Source organism: Engraulis encrasicolus, chromosome 11 (assembly GCF_034702125.1).
Source record: "Engraulis encrasicolus isolate BLACKSEA-1 chromosome 11, IST_EnEncr_1.0, whole genome shotgun sequence".
In the NCBI taxonomy this organism is placed as follows: domain Eukaryota; kingdom Metazoa; phylum Chordata; class Actinopteri; order Clupeiformes; family Engraulidae; genus Engraulis; species Engraulis encrasicolus.
Genome location: NC_085867.1, coordinates 49,666,182 through 49,688,662, shown reverse-complemented (window position 1 = coordinate 49,688,662; position 22,481 = coordinate 49,666,182). Strand labels below are relative to the sequence as shown.

Here is a 22,481-nt window from a genome sequence, read left to right as displayed (position 1 = left end):
ACCAATCTACTGAGTTGCCAAAGCTCTAGCCAGCTAGAGGGTTAACCAGCAAATCGGCCCGAGAGAGAGAGAGAGAGACAGCGACGGTAATAAACACTGGGCTACACTGTGGCTCAGGCTCATGGGCCAAGCTGAGCTACCCACATCATGCAAGTCTGCTGATGCTGCAAGTCAACCCTGCCAGTCACTCAAAATACAGGTCGCTAGGCAACAGGGTCTCATCCTTACACCCCAAACACAGTTCGGGGACAACAACTGGCGAGACAACTTTCCCTTGTTACTATGACACACATCCAGTCGTGAAATGTAATTCCCTACCCTTAGATATCAAAGAATAGAACCAAAATGAATCCAAAACGACTTAAAAACAAAATATCCTTTATTAAAGGTCTAACATAATCACGTAAAGCCCTCTTGTGTCTAAAGCAAATCCAAATTAGCACCCGAGTGACTAAAATTAAAAGATAAGTGCATTAAATAAACAGACTCCTAACAATGTCCACCACATATTAAATTTACACCCTGATATTTTTAAACCGGTAGGCTAACAAGCCCAGCTGGGAATGAGCTTGTTCCTGCCTGTGTGTGTGTGAGACTGTACTGTAGGAGACAGCAGGGCGTGTGTGTGTGCCGATGCCTATGTGAGTCTGTGTGAGTCTGTCACGTTCAGCTGGACGTCGCAGGAAGCCACAGGTCTAGTTCCAGACCACGGCACACAAACACACACAGCCTTATCTATAAGGCACTCCAGTGGCCCGCTGTTAGCAATATGCTACCTAACCAGAGGCGACACGATGGCAGATTGTGACACTCAATATGGGCCTTCAGCAACATCCTCGCAACCTAATATGAGAGCTGTTTTTTGCTATAAATTCTGTAACTCATACCCTGTCTGACAGTGGAGCCCTCTGACTCTAGATACATAATATTCCTCCACCTGCTGCGCCGACCATTTTCACTCAGCGCTAGCACATAAACAACTTTTCACCTCAATGAAATGTACCACACACAATGCCGACTGGAAACGGAGGAGAAGCCTAACTATATGAGCATATTTCCTTTCCAGACAGCACCCATCACAAACACCATACTGAAAAATTGCATTCACTGTCTAACAAGCAATGATAACCCAACACGACCCAAATGAAAACAACAAACCAAAAAATAATTATAACAAACAAACAAAAACAAATCAAATGTCTACTACCAAACCAGGCATCTATTGAAAATCATGGCAAATGTGAGCGTATGAATACTCGACTAGTGTTACAAGAAGCTGAAAAAGCCTACATGTGTGTGCCCTATGACTACAGAACAGAGCTAGGCTACTCCATGCCATGCAGTAGTTCCACACTCGTACCCTGCTGACAGTAGAAGCACAGGTGAGATGTATCTATGGCACTTGGCACGCTAGCTCGTCATGTGCCACATCCTCACGGGTACAGCAACTGGCCCACTATAGGACTGCTACAAAAGGCTGTGCAATGCATGCTACATGTTTCATTTTAGTTTATTTTGGTTTCGTTTAGCTATTGTCCAGACAGACTCTACGTGTCGAGACAGACACGGCCAGCGTGTGTCTTGGGGCGGTGCCCATGAGGTTTTTAGTGCTATGATTTATTTTGTATTATTTTAGAGTTTAGATCTCTACTAGACTACACTGATAGTCACCTCGCGCCATCATCAAACGTTTTTTTTTCCGCAGCTAGCCACGCCTGGACAGATAGACAGACAGACAGACACAGAGGACAGAACAAAGACAAGAGAGAAACATCAGGGAGCTTACAGCAGTTTTGGATATAACAAAAGCACACCCTACACAAACCCAGTGGTTTTTCTCTGTGGGACAAACATGTGTCGTGTAGCAGTGGTTGCCTGTCCCTTCCATCCAAACCATTTTCCTCCCTCATTTGCATGTTATTTCCAATACCAAGCATCCCAAGCCCATCCCAACTCATTAAGGATTAAAGCAGACAAAGCGATAGAGTGAAGATGAGGGGAGGGTGGGGAGAGAAAAGTATTCACAAAAAGAAGATAGGGCCCAGAGAAAAGTTTTAAGTCTTCGTACAAGAGAGTGGAAATCACAGTGTATTACAAAATAGGGGAGAGTGAATGAGGGATAGGGAGCGAGAGAAAGACAGAGGGCGAGTGAAAGAGAGAGAGAGAGAAAGAAAGAGAGTGAGCAAATGGAAGAGAGGGGGAGTGAGAGAAAGAGAGTGAGCAATTGAAAGAGAGCATGAGCAAGACTGAGAGAGAGAGAGAGAGAGAGAGAGAGAGAGAGAGAGAGAGAGAGAGAGAGAGAGAGAGAGAGAGGCAGCAGAGAGGGAGAGGGAGAGAGAGGCAAAGTAGAGGGAACGCAAGTGAGTTTCCCATTCATGGTAAAACAAAAACTCTTCATGGAAACTCTGCCGGCTCTGATTGTGCTTGGCGAGGCCGAAGCTCAGCAGGCAGCCCCCCTCCCCTTTCATTAATTACGGGGACAAAGGAGCCCCCAAACAGATGGGCCAGGAGAGGAGAGGAGAGGAGAGGAGAGGAGAGGAAAAAAGTTGGACAGGCAGAGAAGCTGGGGGCCCAGGCGGGCGGCCCTCCCATCCCACTCACGGCTCACTCCCTGCCCAACGCCCCCCGCATGCCACCCCTGCCCTCTGCTGCCCTATACCCCCCCTCGCCTCACTCGCCCTCTCCCTACCCAACACCCACCCCACCATGCTTCAGTCGCTGACCAACCGATCGAATCACACAGCCTGTGACCAACATACACACGCACACAAATATGCACATACACTGTCTGTGCACTGCATGCAAAGAGTGAATACACAGTTACGACACACACACACATTACGACACACACACACACACACACACACACACAAAGACAGAGGCATACTGAGGTCTTGTATTACAGAGGGGATACAGTAGGACTGACCAACCTCGAACACACACATACACACACACGCAAACCCACACACACTGACCACAATACACGGCCTTGCATTGCTCACAAAGTTCACCGTCATCCCCGGCCTAATGACTCAACTCGTTAAGACCCGTGTGCAGTTGCAGCACATGTATGGTAATCACACTTACTTAGTTTTCCACTAAGGGATTAATGCCGGCCAAGTTAAGAGCTAGGAGTGTTTACCGTAAAATACTGCACTGTACAGGGTTGGCTGGGGGTCGATTGGGGGGACCGGATAGCCGAGAGAAAATGGCCGAGCTGAGACACATACACACAGACCTGGATTGGTAATGTTGCCTAAAGGGCATTTCCCAGAGGGCCAACAGTCATTTGGGACCTATATTGTTGGGTTGTTTGTGTATTCTGACAAACTAGTCCACAATTTGGAGGTGGCACACAAAAATGCCTGGGCCTTCTTTTGGTCCCTGTCCAGTCCTGCACATTGTACAGCAGGGGGCTCTCGGCCAGTCGGGCGGTGGTGGGCGAGCAAGTGAGCGGGCAAACATGGGAGCTGACCACCAAGGTCAGTCTGCTTGGATGAGCAACTGCAAAGCAATTAGTTAACGATGCCCACTAATGAGGGACAACACCCCACCCCCATACCAGCAAAAGGACAAAGGTGTTTGTGTGTGTGTGTGTGTGTGTGTGTGTGTGTGTGTGTGTGTGTGTGTGTGTGTGTGTGCATGCGTGTGCACGCGTGTGCACGCGTGAGCATGAGCTTGCAAGCATGCACGTTTGTGTGTGTATGTGTGTGTGTGTGTGTGTGTGTGCATGCGTATGTGCACATGAGTCTGTGGATGTGCTCGTGTGCACTAAGTGTGTGTCCGTGTGCCTGAGTGACATCTGACTGTGGTCAAGACGAGGCCAGGTATGCAAGCAGCACTCCACTGAGGCCAGCAGCACATGTATGCTCACAATCCTGGGAGAAGCTTTAGCGCCAGGCCCGCTATATACCTCGGAAGTACAATCCAGTTTGTTTCTCAAAATCCGATTACTTGCATTTGGGATCCCGACTAATTACAAGGCTAAGGGACTAGCTCTAGCTTTCTCCCCCCTACCTCTCTCTCCTTCTCTCTCTCGCTCTCTCTCTCTCACTCGTTCCATCTCCATCTCTCCCTGCCCCCATCTTCTTCTCCTGTCGTCAGCAACACAGGAACTAATCTCAATGGAATCGGAGAGCTGACTACTAACCAAGCGATACGAACAGTATGGCAGTAACCTTGCACAATATGTCCTCCACTGACATATTCAGCATTATGATGCAGGCCTCCTGCCTCATATATCAGGTGCATCTTTCTGACACGCACACCAATATTCACACACACACACAGGTGATTCTATAATTACAGTTACATTAAGTCCAAGCGCTTTATTTGTCCATTCCACTAACTTCAATCTTTTGCACATCAGCACACATTTATTTTTTACAAAATACAAAAAGTCTACAAATAACGTAATTTTCCTCGAATATATATTACCTATTATATTACCTGTTTTTGACGATTTTATGCTGTCCTGTTTTCCAAATGTCAGATTCAGTCTTCATAATTGACATGTAAAAAACTATTTTTTGTATAAAATATTTACTTTTATACAAAATATAACATATTACGAATATATATAAAATATGTATTCACAGTAGTTATTAAAATATTACAAAAGTTTTAAAAAGCCTATTATTCCCCATATTATACATAAGGGATTTTGTGTGTGTCCCAGAAATCTGTGTCAACCGTGTCACAAATTGAAACCCCCTCCATAAATCAGCAATGATTTGCTTCTAAGTCATATGACCAACATCATGAAATGTCATCACCTCGTAAGATGGTAATGTGAAGACCTTTTGGCAAGTTTTGAGTTCACCTCTTCATGTTTTAATCCATACTTTTGTATGGTCTTAGAGAGGCTAAATTGTCCATCAACTGTGTTTTCAACATATTCCTAAGAACCTGATTTAGAGATAGTATTTATAAGCATACAGATAAAAGTCCATAAAAATATGAATTGATTATGGTCTTATAGTGAAAGTTCTGAGGTCTGCAGTTAGCACAATACTCTAAAAATGGCCGTCAACTGTGTTATGCCCCTGTCAACAGTGTCACTCTTTAGCTGTGGAAGTTATGACAGCGTTGTTATATAACACAGTTGTTATGACAGTGTATGGTTTTGTCTTTTAAAATGCTTGTTAATGGACTTTGAAGTCGAGTGTGCCAAAAGTGTAGTATTTTTATATAGGCCTATGTATTGTTCAAGATAATGTAACATTTGTCCATAACATGATTTACAGAATAAACAAGCAAATGTTAATTTTCACTATATTGTTAAAGTACTTTGCAATTTAAGATTAAGCTCGAATATTAGTTAGTTTGGATGCTCAATGGTGTATACCATGGAAACATTTATGTTATTTAAAAAAATGCCCGAAAAAAAAACTCTGAAATGCCCTGGGCCCTCAGAAACAGTTTTCTCATTTTAAGGGCACAATGCAAAAAAAACATTTTTTGTATTCCCACAGGTTCTGAATATCTTACATCTGTTTTTCTATTTCAGGATTTCATAAACAGCTGCTGAGGTGTTGGTTGTGGATGACTACTATATGCTGAGAAATTATTATTTTTATTCATGACTTATCGAGAATGTAAAGACATGTGACGAGTGTTCAAATATATGGTGAATGGGCAGATTGCACAATGTTTCCATCCAGGACATTAAAAAACAGTAACACAAAGTGAGCAAGGTGGTGTGACACTAATATCCTTGGTAGTGGTGTGAGATTGATAGCTCATAGACATTATACATTGATATTTAAGACTTTAAGGCCACCTAAATGTGTCCCTTTTCCCCTTCATGTGCCAAAAACTCCACTGCCCCCTCTTCTCCCTGACAGGCACATACACAACACCACAGACACACACACCCACTGCTCACAGCTGTCCTGTAATGTCCGGCCCTCGGAGTGAGGGGGCCCCAAGTTGGCCATCACATGATCCCAGCCCCCTTTCACATTTCATTACATCCAGAGGGCCAGCCAGGGCACTCATAACCCCTCTCTCCTTCTCTCTCTCTCTCAGCTTCCCTCTCTGCCTCTCCAAAACACACAAACAAGCGCTGCAACCCCTCTGGAGAAGTCCTCCATTCACAACAAACCGGTGCCGCACAAACACCCCGCTTGTGTGTGCATGTGCGTGTGCGAGAAAACTCAAGGAAGACCGCACTCACCAAGCGGCTGCCCACTTATTTGTTGTTAGAGGCAAACGCCAAAAAGCAATAAGACTCGGCAGCTGCCTTGTTTGCTCATCACAAGTATCCCCCCCCCTTCATTTCTGATGTGGGATTCCACAAAATGTCCTCTTTTCCCCCAGCCAATGCTGCCTGTACCTCCCCTCTCTCTTTTCTCTGTCTCTGGTGCCCCCCTTGCTCCTCTCTCACTCCCTCTCTTCCCCTCTCCCTTTCACTTTTTTCTGCATTCTTCCTCTCTGCCTCTCACTCCCACTGTGGGCCGAGAGCGTAAAAAAACAGACCCAGCATGGCACATTCTTTCAATTTCCAAAGAGGAATCTCTCTCACTCTTCTTCCCATCCCATCTCACGCAGGTCAAACAATGGCCATTCCTGACTGAAGTGATGGTGGAGGGAGAGAGGGAGAAATGGGGAAGTCGAAAGCGTAAGAGAGATCAAGATTGGGAGGGGAGGGGAGGGGAGTCAGTGATGGGAGAGGAGAAGTAGAGCCACTATCACTTTGCCAAATATCAATATTTTTTCACATGCAAAGAGATACCACCCTGTGTCCAGATGGTTGGTCTGGTAGTAATGTACAGACAGTGACTACTTTTTTTTTTTTTACAGCATGTGGGATCGTGAGTCAGAACCTACAGGGAGCCGTGACAAAACAATCTTTATCCAGCCGAAATGGCAAAATAATTCTCTTTTAAACCCAACCAATCACAACACAACCCGGGGAGTTAACGCCACAGCCAATGAATTCCACTCCAGGTTCCCTTCCCATTCCTCATTCTGTGAGCTATTATCACAACAGAGGCGCTTCATTCTCAAACATGTATGCGAATAGCCATTCAAAAACAGCCAGCCACCATTAGCACAAGCATCAGCCTTCCCACTAACCACACACACACACACACACACACACACACACACACACACACACACACACACACACACACACACACACACACACACACACACACACACACACACACAGAGAAAACCTAGACAGTATTCAAAGGCCTTTGATTCAAAGCCCTTTTTTTACAGTGTCAAAAAGGGGACAATTGTGGAGAGGGCATAGATATGCTGAAAGGCGACTAAATATGTGAAAAGAGAGAAATGCATGCAGGACAAACATCCGTACTCAGCAGCCATATCGCAGCTGCCATGATGGCGAGTCAGCATGTCCATATTACGCCTATTGCAGCATCGACTGGTGACTGCACGACACCAAAATTGGGACACGCACACGCGAGCACAAAGGTAGCTACCTATGAGCATTCGACCTAGGTCTTCCAATTGTGTCCACACTAGCAGAGTCTTCACTGTTTACAATGCACTTGTTTACTTATATTAATAAAGAACAACTACATTTGCTTGGGTGTGAATAAACATTATCCCTGCTCTTCTGAAATGGCTTCCATGGTGTATGAAATAGCTGTTGTTTTCTATGGTATGTACCTTGAGTGCTTGCCTACAAAGTGATCATAACTAGTTAAAAAACAACACACGTCTTCAGTCGCCTTAAAGAAACATACAGAGTGTTGCCTGTATTTAATGGCTGCTTGGTGTTAAGTGCTGTGTGCATTTTGGATGACTGAGAAGAAAGTTGTTATGGAGACACTGGATGCACATGGCAACAAAATCACAAAGGTGCCCCCTGTGACTGACGGTTGCTGCGCATGTTCATCCCCAGCAACTGATCTGGAAAAGGCTTTCCCTCTGTGCTGTGTTTGTATTGGGTATACTATTGAGCCTTCAGGAAACTCGAAAGGCCACATCTCTTGACTTCACTTCAAATGGCTTACAGTAGATTAAAGCATAGCTTCCCATATGAAAGTGATGCGGATGCCAGGAAGAGCAGCCCTGCCTTGTTCGTCCAAAGTAAATAAACAAACACGCAAACAAACACACACTCTCGAGTTCTCTTTCTTCCTCCTTTTCCTGTCTCCTCTGTGCTATTGTGGGGAACGGCCCTATCTTCTCCTTGTGGCAAGGAGCTGTCTGTTTTGTCTGTGCTGACACACCCACATTTATCACTGACAATGGACCCTGAATAGGCCGCTGCACACACAGACCCACATGTGATCTCTGACACACAGACTCCATGCTTATTCAAATGGAGCCATTAGAGCAGCCATCAATGGTGGCAAACCCTTGCTCTGGGCCACATATTGTCAGTTATTCAGATGGCAGTGACAGCACGGCAGCCTGGAGGGTACACAGTGTTCGAGAGGGCCATGTCGTACAGAGGCACAGAGGTGCTTGCTCAGAATTGCGGCCTAATGGGAGAAAATTTGCAAAAACATGCCTTCCCCTCCCTTACTTGTTTGGAAGAGCGTATACAGTAAGTAGACCAAGATTAAAGTTTTCAGAAGACCTGGGATTAGCTCAGAGTTGACAACTGCTCCCAGGCGAAGGTAGGCCTAAATATATTTTCCCAGTCTTCTCACCACTATCTAAGATGGAAAATCTACAGTTCACATTCACACAGACAACATATTCTCTGTCAGTTTACAACTGTCGTGTTTGTTTGCTTGGTATCCGCAACCAAGAGTTTTAAAAGTGAGAAACCGTCCCACTTGGTCCCCAGGTTGCCATAGAAATTAACAGCAAGAAAGAACGCTTTCATGTTGCGCGCGCCTGACCACTTCTTGGTGGGCGGGGAGCAAAGGGGCGCGAGAGAAAATGGGGCACCGTGGTTGATCCCTCAAATCTCCTCATACTTTCCGCGGAAGTAACTGCTCTTGACAAATGGAAAGGCTGTCAAGCAATATTTACGCGTGATGTATCTGCCAAACACTTCTGATGGCTACGAGACGAGTCTTATACAATTTCCAAAGTTCTGCTTCAGACTTACACAAAGAGCAGTAGCCATCTGTGTGCCTCAGGCAATGTGGAGGTTCTGAGGAGACCCAGAGTGACTGGAGTGAGTGTATTGGATTTCCCTCTTCATAAAAAACTGGCAAAGCTTCGTTCAAAAGGTCATAAAATAAGTACAAACACTTACTGTCTTCGAATCCAGTTCATGTCTGTTCTGCGCCAAAACTTTATCCACGCCGGCCTGGTCAACATATGTGACAAAACCAAATCCCCTACAGGCAAAAAAAGTAAAACACACCAAAATATTAGAACAGAGTATGGACTCTCTGTGGAGCTGTAAAACCGAGTTAAGAAAAATAAATAAACAAATGGCAGCGGTGTGCTGAGAGCGCTCCTGTGATAGGGCACTGATGAGCGCACGCCTCCCTCCCTCACCTCGATCTCTTCGTAACCGGATCCCGCATCACCATACACTCCTTCACCTCTCCGAATTTACAAAAGTATTCCTTCAGTCCCTCTGCGGATAAAGATAAACATCACAAATGAAGCTCTAGTACCTTGATGAATGTGCTTCGAGAGACATAACGTGCTGCGAACGACAGAGGACGATGCGGTCCCAGGGTAGACAAATTGTGTTTGCTTCATGGAAAGCCACTCATTCATATGTTTTTAAAAGATTCCATTGGGCTAAACCATTCAGTGCATGGGCATCGCAATGAAACATGCCCGTTAAGTTCACCATTTCAATACAGTAAGACAGGGCCTACCAAAGATAAGCATGCGTTTACACCAACACGAAAAGCGAACAGGGTACCAGGGCATGTGGTTTACCATAAGATTCAGAGGAGCAACAACAATACCCTCGCGTGAGCATATAAAGGAACAACACGGACGAACCGCCATATGATATTTGCCTTGAAGAATAATGTCATGAGTTTAAACTTTAGATCATCAATATCACATGCCAGTGAAATGTTGCAAACAATTTACCATCTATCTAAATATGGAATGTTAAATGCATTTGCTGTTAATCCCCACAGCCCTCAGTCACTGCGCTCTTGCCCTAACGCAAATCCGCACGCTGATCCGTGTTGAATGAATGCTTTGATTTCGCTAGTGGAGAACCAACTATTTACTTTCTTTTTACGAACTTTGGGAGCTTTCGCATTCCTACAGCAGAACCGCAAAAAGATTGGAAATGCTCAGCGAAAGTGTAAGGTAGATTACAGACAGCAAAGACTGATAGCAGTCGACATTGCGGGCTATTTCTATTAAGCGAGTTTATGAAGTATCACGCAGGACATCTCACCTTGTGTTGTCTGCCAACTGAGACCCCCGATGAACATTTTGCTGAAAAGAGCAGACAAGAGCGAAAGTACGGTACATGAAGAACACACCGTGATGCATTGTAAACAATGTAGAGTAAACAAAAATATAACACCTATTTTACAAACAAGCAGATGAATAAAGTAAGGCATACTCGGCCATGTTGTTGGGATAAGAATATTGGTTAAGATTGAACCGATATTACCGACATGCAGGCCTACACATCCTCAGAATAAATAAAAGTTAAAATAAACTGAGATCATAGGCTTTCCAAATGAGGAACAACAAAAAAGACCAGAGGTTCTGCACGGGTGAGCGCGAGAGAAACACGGTCCAGTGCACCACACTGAAAGAACACAACAGAACGAGCACGTTTGTCTTTTGTCTCGCGCTCCGGTGGTCTCCCCACTATAAACTCCGGGGTGATCTTTCGGAGGTACGCAGGCCGAGTCCTGAAGCAGGTAAGGCGAATAGGGAAATTTACCAGGGGTCGTGCGGGGAGTCCGCAGAGGACAGGCTGCTTTGGCTCCCTTCCGTGTCCATTCCGTACCTCTGTTCCCGACTGTGAGGTGCGAGGGAGCGGGGAGTTGCAGACTCAGGGGCGGGTGGCCGAGGGGGGTGGGGGAGGGGGGCGGCCTGTCTAGAGGAGGAGGGACGAGCGTGGTTTACACACACACTCAAGAGCGCAGACTCCGCCTCTGCCCCTCTTTTTGCCATACACTTTCAGCGACGCTTCCCTCCTCCCCTCTCTCTCTCAGACCCCTCCCCGCCTCTTTCATGTAACCGTACAGTAGCGCCAGTGCTCTAGCCTGGTCCTACGTAGAGGCTGCCTCCACGGATTGAAAAGACAGGAAGAGAGAGGGCCGGAGAAACAGCCCACTGCTTTCCCTCGTAATGTAAGCAACCGTCACCTCGTGGTCGGCTACAGCCACTCAGCCAGTGTCTGTGAGAGATGCAGAGCAAGGTCAATCTCCAGCCCTTTTCTGACATTGGCCTAGGAGCATAGCTCAGTCAGCATCCCTGGAATGCCAGTTAATGTAGCCTACAAGCTATCCACTTATGATTTAAAGATAGAAACTGTAGTCGACACCTCGGATGTAATCTCAGCTGTTCATTCAGAGTCCGCGTCATTAGTCAGAGGATGTTTTTTTTTTGACAGTGGCCGTCAGTAGCCATGACGAGGTTTCCGTTTCAGTAGTTCATCTTTCAAACTGATGCCGACTCGAGTCCTGTTTGGATGCCATTTAGGCTTTACTTTTGCGTCGTGGTAAGTTGGTGGAACTTGTGTTGAGTTGCGATGTTTAAATGGAAGATTCATATTTTGACCGTACAAATTTAGATTAAAAAACATTAACCGTTACAAACACAGGGAAACAACTAAATTAAGACTATTACTCTATTACGATATTTGTAATGTATTAGTTAGGCCCATTAATGAATAATTATTAAACATGCATTTTACTGGGAGAGTGCAGAGTAGGCCTTAATTCTCTTATTAGGACTATTACACTCTTTTGATGTCACTTTTGAGACAGAGTCGACAGTGAGTAGTTAGGCCTATTAATTAATAATAATAAAACATGCAATTTTAGGCTACTGAGAGCGTGCAGAATGATAGGCCTACTTTAGGCCTACTCTCTTTTGATGTTACTTTCGAGACAGAGTAGACAGTGAACTTCACATCAGTCATCATAACCTCATAGTTTCATATACTGTAGACATAGCATGTGGAATAGGCCAGCCCAAGACCTTCCTCTGCACCCATCAACCCTTAACACCCCTCACTCACTCCTTAGGCATACAATATCCTCTTGGGACATGTGATGGCCTACATGTTTAACCCAACAGATTACAAGCTTTCTGTAAGTACCCCTTTTGAATCCAGTCCAAGCAGTCACCTGAGCAATTAAAATCTCTCTCGCATGCACACACATGAATACGTAGGTGTGTAGGCCACATATAGCCTACTGTATGTGGATGCTTCTTAGCTAGAGTAATGTGCACTGTTGCATCATACCGACTCATTGCTTGGTCCTAGATTTACTGTTTTATCCACAGGAAGTACTGTATTTCAGGAAGTCAGAAACGACTTCAGGAAATAAGACTTTTTTGCATTCATTCAAGGTGCATGCACTATGTGTTTTATGGATGTAAAGGAACACTGACATTGAAATGAATCCAACTACATGTCACCAAATTAATGATGAGTAAAATTATCTGGTGAAAGAATTGCATCAGTGTAAACGGCAGTTTTTGATGGATAATGTTTTCACTGTCACAATAGTGGTTATGTGTTTGAAAACAAAAGATGTAACAATATATGGACAAGTATTTAATGAGTTTCCTTGATGTATCACAGACTCTGACCAAACATATTTCATATATTTTTCACATGTCATATTTAAGTTCAAAATAATTCAGTTTAGTGCTGTTGTTTCAGCCAACTTGATTGCTGGTTTTCAGCATTTTTGGAGGACTTTGCAGATTTCTTGAGGAGCTTGCAGCCTCTGCATTTAGTGCAGCTCATCATGCATACTAGCAGAAGGGAGCCATGGCAACTGCACCTGGGGAGCAGTACCTATATGGGGACGATGGGCACCATAATCAGGGTACCTCAGCATCATGTCTGACCTGTTTAGGCCCATTACCTTAACAACATAACCCATATTGCACCATCTCACAACCAAAAGGTCAACATCCGCACACAATCAAGGATATGGGCCAGTAAGACACGGCTCCTGTTATAAATTAGCTGTTACCAAAATGGCAATGACCAAATAGATTTCATTAGAGTAGAGTATCATGTATTAATCCAGAGAGACATTAAGAAGTCCAGTAGCATGCATAGTGTACATAAATGCAGAAAAAACACAGACATTACACACATCATTGCACATATATTATTAACCATACAGCATGTTACATACATTTAGCCAAAGTCAGATCTCGCACATGCACAAAAAAAATCATTGACTAGGACAGTGTTCCACTGGTGGAACGGCGTGCGTTAAGGGGCTACCTGTCACCACTTAGCTCCCACTTATATAATATTTACTACATGGTTATTAACAATTTCCCATTCAATAGCCAGTGTGCTATATCTCAGTTCAAAAACCAATCTGTCACAGTTGTTGGAGTTGCTAAAATGAAACAATGTAATGCAAGAACAATGCAAAAATAATGCATGTATCTAATATTATGGAAACTATGCCACGAACACTAGCAATGGGAAAAGACAACATTGAAATTATGGTCTTTTCAGCATATTAGATGTCATTTCAGTGCTAAAGACTTGGTGTTATGGCTGTGGAAATGTTCTGACTGATCTTTTGAAAGGAAAAAAAAACATTTTCACAGCTGCAGAATGTGGCAGAAGAAATGAGAGACCACATAGACAAGAGAACACCAGGGAGAAAAGTATTGATACAATTAAAATCTTTCTGCGGTCACAGACTAAAATCCTCTCCTGTTGCTTGGTCCTGGTGTCAACGAGTATTAAACGGTTTAAATCAGTGGTTCTCAACCTTTTTTGAGCTACCGCCCCTAGATGTCATCATAAGCATGCAAACGCCCCCCTGAGCGCACCATAAGCCTGCCAACGCCCCCTTTTAGTATTAAAAAATAAAATGGACTAATGCCCCCCAATGGTAAGCATTGCCCCTCAGCTGTATCTTTCTCAACACCCCCTTAGGGCTCCCCAACACCCCCTGGGGGGCTGTAGAGCCCCCGTTGAGAAACACTAGTATAAATGGTCTGGGCCTTCCATATGTGTACGTGTGTGCATGTGTGTGTGCGTGTAAATGGTTCGGGCCTACCAGAAGTGTGTGTGTGTGTGTGTGTGTGTGTGTGTGTGTGTGTGTGTGTTTTGTCTGTCGGTCTGTCTGTGTCTAAACAACTTGGGCCTACCAGACATCTGTGTGTGTCTGTGTGTGTAACACGCTGTCCGTCTGCTGTTGGTGCAGGCAGGATACAGTGGTGGTGTTGGGTATGGGGGGCGGGGGGTTATGGTGCTGGCGGCGCGGGACAGTATGTAGGACAGCGCCTATTCTGACTGGGTGATGGGCGTGCTGAATTTCTGCATGCATGATCAATGGCTTTGAATGAAAAGACAGAGAGAGAGAGAGAGAGAGAGAGAGAGAGAGAGAGAGAGAGAGAGAGAGAGAGAGAGAGAAAGGGGAGTGAAAGCACAAGCGTGAGGAATGGAGTGAAAAAGAAAAGACAGGGGGAGTTGGGGGGGATAGAATTAGTGTGCAGATTAACAAAAATGATTGAGAGATTGATGGCTCTGAAAGCGTGATAAAGTGACTGAACAATGGAACTGTTCCAACAAGCCTGTAATCTAAACAAAGTAAATTGAGCAGGGAACTAAGCAGTGTAGGAGCGAGAGAGAGAGAGAGAGAGAGAGAGAGAGAGCTGGCAGGGGGAAAGAATTAATTAGGTTGGAATAATACAAATGTGAGACAGTCGAAACAGTAAAAAAAAAGAAATGTATAAAATCTTTTGTTAATACATATTGTTTTCCAGAAAATGCTGATGCTGCTGTTTCAGGCAGTCTGAGACATTAAAGAAATAATACTTATTTATGCAGTGAACAAGGGCAGCAGTCTTGTCATAGTGCTGCTGTGTGAATGTTGTGAATGAGATAACTAACTGTCATTCCTCATTATAATTACAAAGATGTTTTATGAAATATGTATGAGTTATTATTCCATAAATAAACCAGCAGGGGGTTGCCTACACTGTCATTGTTACTTTACATGCATTTTTCCTCCTTATTTTACGTGATATAGCATGTAATACTTACAGGACATTCAGTTCATCGTTTACCATTAATACATTTATTCAAGGTTTGTCATTATCTCATTGATGGCGAGATGTCCAATGAAGGGCCCTTCAACGTTAAGTGGAAGTAGAGCGGTTTGAAGCACCATACAGTACATTGTACATTTGAAGTGTTAACTGAACACTGAAAGAGTTGAACTTAACACACATAGTGGTCCTACTCTCTAACTGTTGAATTGACACTCTGAAATGTACTGCGCAGGCTGCTCACATCCAATCAACACATACATGGGTTGCGATTCTCCACTTGCCTTTCGTTTTGTTCTTTCCCTCTCTTTTTTCCTCTCTCTCTCTCTCTCTCTCTCACACACACACACACACATACACACACACACGGCGCGCGCACCCTCTCACCATCACTAACCACCCGCTTCAGTTTGGCCTACCTCAAACTCCTCTCCTCTCCTCTCCTCCTTTTGTTGGCTTGACCACCACTGACCCTGGAGTGGAGGGCCCATTGTTCCCTCGTCACCTCCGACCTGTGGGCCCTGGGACCTGCTCAGGGAGGCCGGCCTGAGGGAGGGATGAGGGGAGAGGAGGAGATGGGCTGGGGAGCAAGGCGCGGACCTCCAACTTTTGGCCCCTTTTGTTTGGATTTCTAGCCTCCATCTTTCATTGTTACAAACGTGCTAAGATGAATGAGGCAGGGGTTAGCCCGCAGGACTCTCTCTCTTTCTCTCGCTCTCTCTCTCCCGCTTTCTCTCTCTCTCTATCTCCCCCCCTCTCTCTCTCTCTCTCTCCTATTATCAGTCTCTCACGGCTGAGCACACTGTGCAGCAGCCTTGATGCATGGGCTTTAGCATGTATGTGCATTAATGAGGGAACAATAAGGAGCTGCAGAGAGGGGAAAGACAGAGACAGCTAGAGACAGAGACAAAGAGAGAGTTAGAGGCAGAGAAAGGAGGAAATTGTATAGGAGAGAGGAAGAGAATAAAAGAGGCAAAGGATGGCAGAGAGAGAGAGAGAGATTGAAAATGAGCAAGAGAATGAGAGACGGTGTGTGTGTGTGTGTGAGAGAGAGAGATACAGAGAGGGCAAAAGAATGTGTGCGCAGGCTCCACAGAGTCCGATAATACCCAGAGTGATTATTAGTGGGATTTGGCAGTGGAGGTGAGAGGGAGAGAGGAGAGAGAGAGATAGAGGCCCTCCGCTAAGGCCCTCTGTTTCCTCACCTGTCAGGTGGCAGGAAGTGGAAGTGCCGGGGAACTAAAGGGTGTGAGTCACTAACGAGCACACCTGTGCCAGAACACACAGAACACTCCTCCTCCTGCTCCTCCTCCTCCTCCTCTCTCTCTCTCTTCCTCTCTCTCTCTCCTCTCTCTCTCTCTCTCTCCCTCTCTCTCTCTCTCCCATTTCATATCCCTCACACAATCCTGCCATCCTCAGGGGAAGGTGGGGCAGGGGAAAAGAGACAAAGAAGTGCACAGAGAGAAAGAGAGGCAAAGAAAAGAAACTGATTGGAATAAAGAAGCAAGAAAGAAAGAATAGGACTACAGAGAGTACCAAGGAGAGAGAGAGAGAGAGGGCTTTTTATGAATGTTATGGTACACCTGCCACTGGCTTTTGGTTGGTTGGCAGGAGAGGACAGGGACAGAGGCATTAATGTTTGCAACATGAGGAGCAGGGCTGGCCTCTGGTCACTGGTTGTATAACAGGGGTGGGCTCTTTGGGAAGATTCATTTGACATCATTTGAAACTGAGACAAGGATTTGCGCACACTATATGCTTACATCAAGGGCACACTGACATACAGAAACACACACATGCGGGCACACACACACACACACACAGAGAAAGAGAGAGAGGGAGAGAGAGAGGGAGATAGAGAGAGAGAGAGAGAGAAACGTGTGCATGCACACACACCTAAAGATATTTGCACATCCATTTGGTGGCAAGCACAAAGGGACAACAGAGCTGTCACTGTCTGCCATAGTTTCCACTGTAACACTTACACTTTCTCTGGCAGTCACACATGTTGTAACAGTAGCCTGCAATGTCTCCACAACTGTTTCCCTTTCCTCTGTTTCAAGTTCAAGTTGACAGCTGACAAAAACAAGTGACATTTCAGTTTTGGTTTTAATGCGCTGTATGTTGATGAACTGAAAAATGAAGTATCTAAGGCACTCTTCAGTTGAATTATTAAATTTATTTGAAGGGTGCCTTGGATACCTCATTTTATCATCTTTTTCTATTACCAAAAAACACATTCTAGCCTACTAGTCAAGAATAGCACAGCAGCCCCCAAAACCTAGTATTTTATACTGAATGTTAAATTTTTGTTAGTGCACAACTTCAATGAGCTCTTTTGCAAGGCGTAAGCTACAGCACTTGCTTCAGAGGCTGTATAACCAAAGAAGGTCCAAGGAATTTTCGACAGGACTTAAGTCTTCATTTATTCTGTGTACGGTCTAACAAGCTTTCACCTATGTGTTCTGACTCCCGAAATGAGGTCATAGGCCATTCACTTCGTCTCCGGCTCAAGGAGTGCCTTCACAGCCAGCCAGTCACACAAGCCAGCCCCTTCCTACACACTCACACTCACACACACACACACACACACACTGCCAAAATACTTGAGTCAAAGTTACACCGAGGCGCAAGTCAAGGCCCCAAAACCCAACCATGTATCTCTTTTAATCCTTTTTCCGCTCGCAATCCCCCCCTCACCCATACACCACCCCCTCCGCGTCGCTTCTTCTGTTCACCCGGGCCTATCAACGCCATTCCTAACATCTATTTATATCCCCGCCACACACCACATACACATACACCCCACCCAGCCCCCAACCCCCAACCCAACCACACGCCGTGTCCCGCTCCGCTCCTCTCCTCTCCTCTCCATGCCAAGCCTCGGGGAGACTCTGTGGGAGACACAGGAGAGGGGATAGGGATGTCACCCAGACCCGACGAGAGGAGGGGGGAGAGGGGGGAGGGTAGTGGTAGGGCCTGGGGGGGGTTTCCGGAGATCCTGCTTCTCAGCCAAGAGCACAGGACGTCCCTGTGTATTTTTGTGCCTCTTGCCTCCCTCTACGTCTTCGACCTCCCCCTAAGCAGGTAATGCCCCCTCCAAGAACACGCTGTAGCTATCATAGACATATACACATACATACAGTCTGTGGTGGCTATAGTATTATGCTGGTGGACCGGATGAGGAGAGTGCGGAGGCAGTGCGCAAGTGCAATGGAAAGGATGGGAGGCATGTCACGGTACGGTGTAGGTGTACATTGATTGACAAGGATAGATAAACATGCCACACTACTTACACAAACAAACACGGCGTGCGGACACGCGAGGGCACAAATCCCCAGTTAATTGATTGATGGGAGGAGACGTAAATTAATTGGCGGCGAGGACGGGATGGGAAGGGATTGGGGCCATGTGATGTGATGTGGCGCTCTCCGCTCCCCTCAGTCATCGATCAGCCTGCGTAAGCACCGCCCACCCCCCTTCACAGTTACACCCCCCCCCCTGTGCTTGCATTTGCCATCATACAGGGGTGGAGCTATAGGAGGGGCAAGCAGGGCATTTGCCCTTGGGCCTAGGGCCCTCCTGTATTGGCGCTGGGGGCCATATTATGACCCTGTCAGACCGTATGGGGGGGCTTTCAGTATTTTGCCCTGGGGCCCTGTGTGCAATAGCTCCGCCACTGCCACCGTGCCTTCTGATTGGCTCTGTACAACACAAGCAGCAGCAGCAGCAGCAGCAGCAGCAGCGAGGTGGAAAACAGAGGCAAACCACGTCACATCCCAGCCAGCTCCAACAGTCACAGCCAGCGTGGCCTTGCTCTTAGCCATTAAAACATGCAGAGTTGACTCAACACTTAGTGAGTCTATTTAATATCTTCTAGTGTATTTGGTCCCAGAATACTCTTGGAGTGTAACACTGTGTTTTTCACTGTGTATTTTCATGTGGTTACCAAAAAAACGCATACAAGCTTACAGTGAGTGCATACACATACACAAAGAGAAGCACAAATACAAACCAATTCGCATATACACTAACCAGGTACACACTTAACAGATCCATACAAAAAGATACAGTGAGAGATATAAAGCACATTTCAGACACACACACAGACACACACACACACACACACACACACACACACACACACACACACACACACACACACACACACACACACGTGATTCAGGTGAGGAAAAAAAAGAGCTCCTCTGTCTCAAGAGTGTGTGAATCTGTGTGCTGCTCTGGGCTGAGGGTTCTGCTGGGCTGGCTGCTGTGCTGCTCAGCTGGCTAGGTACATGTACACCCATCTCCAGCTCAGCTTCCACTTACACCAGCGTCACCAGGGAAACAATTTGCCCTTTCCATCCACCAATGAGCTCGCGGGAATACCCCGCTTCCACTGTTTGTGTGGGTGATTCTGTTTCTGGCTTCTGAAGGGGCTTGAATGGCAAAGCGGTTAGAAACAGGCACACTAGTAGTACAACAACAGCAGCAGCCAGGACTGTGTGTGTGTGTGTGTGTGTGTGTGTGTGTGTGTGTGTGTGTGTGTGTGTGTGTGTGTGTGTGTGTGTGTGTGTGTGTGTGTGTGTGTGTGTGTGTGTTGTTTGTAAGACTTGAATGAGTCACTCATTAGTATTGAAATGTTGTGTAGTAGGCTAGGGCTCACTGCTGCTTGGGATGACAGTGGTTTCAGATTGTCGGCAATCTTTGCGTAAGCCCTTTGTTAGCGTAGTCGTTCTGATGGATATCTGAGGAGATGCATTAAATCAGTACACAGAAAGCAGAAGGAGTTTTCAAATGCTTTCTATGTGTAAACATTTTATTTGATTTCACTATTCAACTCTCTGTAGTGAGCCAGTGCATGTTACTCTAGAGAGCGAGACAAACCCATAGAGAGAGGGGGGAAGAGATGGGGACAGAAGGAGAGAGAGAGAGAGAGAGAGAGAGAGAGAGAGAGAGAGAGAGAGAGAGAGAGAGAGAGAGAGAGAGAGAGAGAGAGAGAGAGAGAGAGAGAGAGAGAGAGAGAGCGCAATACAGCAGCAGAGCGAATTAGAGGGTAGGCTACAGACTGAGAGTTGACTGAGGGTGGAAAGGACAGCATAAGAAAAGAGGGAGAAAAGGCAGAGGGAGAGAGCAAGAGAAAGAGAGAAGAGGGAGGGTGCCGTGCTGCTTTTGTGCACTTTTGTAAGGCTCAGATTGTCTCCTACTCTGGGAAAGTGGAAACTCAACACTCCCCCCTGAGGTCTGGTTACCAGGTGAAAGAGGGAGAAAGGAGGAAAACAGAGATGGGAGCGAGGGAGGGGCACAGAGGTGCAGAGAGAGGGAGAGAGAGATGGGAGGAGGTAAGAAAAAAGAATGAGATTGGTTAACAAGGAACAAGAGACAGGAGTAAAAAGGAGGAAAACTGATAAAAACAGAGAGAAAGTGGGGACTGGGGGAGAGCGGGAAAGAAGGAGGACAGTAATAAATCTGCCGCCAACGTTCCTTGATCAGCCGAGAGACGGATTTAGCACGTGCAAAAACTCGACCAAAGTAATCCTATTTCTTGAGCCTTGCGGTTTCATTCTTATATTAAGACAAGTCTTTGGTTTCTGTTCATCACCCTCCACCCTCTCTGTCTTTAATTACTAATCAGTGCTTTTCACACAGCTCTGCGATGAATCACTGTATGTCCAGTACCTAGACACTGGAACGAGGGGAAGAGAGATGCTTGTCGGAGCACCCCATCTGCTGGACAAGCAAGGAACTACAGATAGACCTCCCACAATAGACAGATTAACTTTTTCTCATCATGAATAGGACACTCTCTTTTTGTCTGCAAGGCCTGTTTACCAAGTCATATCCTGCAGAGGTTCCTTCATGTGTTTTCTATGTGGGCCAGGCTGCCATTGTATCAGCTGCTGAGAAGTCTGACTCCATAAAAGTCCATTCATGGTACACCTCACGCATCACATGATAATAAAAAAAATAGATGTAGGACTTTTGTGTTAGTTCAAACTTAAACTTTATTTGTGTCAAAATAACATTTTGTACAAATACACAGCAAGTGATCTCATACAGCAAGAGTTGACAATAATATAGAATTCTCTATGTCTGTTCCTATTTCTCTTAACTACTGGTTTCTCCACACACACTTGCGTCAATCCCACAAATAGATTGTGCATTGCGATCCTAAAAGTAGTAACATTTACATTTATAATTCCTAGCTATTTACATAATGGAAATGTGTAACTGCCAGACCATATGCTACACTACAGGGGAAAAAACAAACAAAATACATATTGCATTCCACCCGAATAACTTCAATGACTACAAGGCCATTCACATCTACAATGATTATCATAAAGATAACTATAACTAAAACTGTAAAAATGCTTTAGCTGCTTTAACTAAATTTTGCCATTCATGTATCAACAACAACAACATGCCATCGTTGGCATCCCTTTCAAAACGATTTTCTGAACTCCAAAGTTCAGAACTAAAAGCCAATCAGAATTCTCTTGTTAAGGTTCACAAGAGGCAGGCATTATCACTGGTCAGAGTGAACAGAAATATCTTAATAGTTATCTTAATAGTAATCGTTGTACTGTAAAGGTGAACAGGCCTTATTAAACACAAAAACACACAGTGGTGTCGTGACATATGGCATGATCACGGCATTATTATCCTTCAAACGATGTTAAATTACAAATAGCTCACAGCTCAAAAGCCTCTTCAAACTGGGCAGGAATGCAGGAGTGGTTTTCTTTCTTGTTTCGACAGTCTCAGGTTACAGTCAGATTAGCAGTAAAGAGAGAGAGCGCTCTCAGATAATTGATCGTTCTCCCCACACATGGACATCTGCCATACACTCATGTTGGTTGAAACTACAGAGGTTATGGAAAGGGTGTGTGTGTGTGTGGGCGGGCGGGCGGGCATGTGAGTTTGACAGTGAGATGTGTGTGTGTGTGTGTGTGTGTGTGTGTGTGTGTGTGTGTGTGTGTGTGTGTGTGTGTGTGTGTGTGTGTGTGTGTGTGTGTGTGTGTGTGTGTGTGTGTGTGTGTGTGTGTGCGTGCGCGTGTGTGTACATGTCTGTGTGCACAAGTGAAAATCTGCTCTTCATCTCTCTTTAATTCTCTCTCTCTCTCTCTCTCTCTCTCTCTCTCTCTCTCTCTCTCTCTCTCTCTCTCTCTCTCTCTGAGGGCACCATCAAGTACACCTGCCACTGACAGACAGCTGAAAAGAACCCCATGTACCAATGAGCTAAAGAATTACAACTCATATCAAATTTCACCCAGTAATCACTAATATAGATGCGTCCAAAGTCACTCACTCGCATATGAAGCCATGCAAGGTGGAGG

The 22,481-nt window shown here is 45.4% G+C and overlaps 1 protein-coding gene across 1 annotated transcript in view; it reads right to left on the bottom strand.

Moving 5' to 3' along the window:
* The window catches only part of LOC134458501 (RNA-binding protein Musashi homolog 1), a 27,326-nt gene extending 16,427 nt beyond the window's left edge, over positions 1-10,899 (bottom strand). Inside the window, exons 1-4 of the mRNA XM_063210839.1 lie at positions 10,817-10,899; positions 10,316-10,356; positions 9,442-9,523; positions 9,194-9,278 (exon numbers count right to left, since the gene is read on the bottom strand). Of these exons, the coding sequence (XP_063066909.1) occupies positions 9,194-9,278; positions 9,442-9,523; positions 10,316-10,356; positions 10,817-10,875 (267 nt within the window). The 5' untranslated portion in view covers positions 10,876-10,899. The remainder of the gene's footprint in view (positions 1-9,193; positions 9,279-9,441; positions 9,524-10,315; positions 10,357-10,816) is intronic.
* Positions 10,900-22,481: the final 11,582 nt, after the last annotated feature.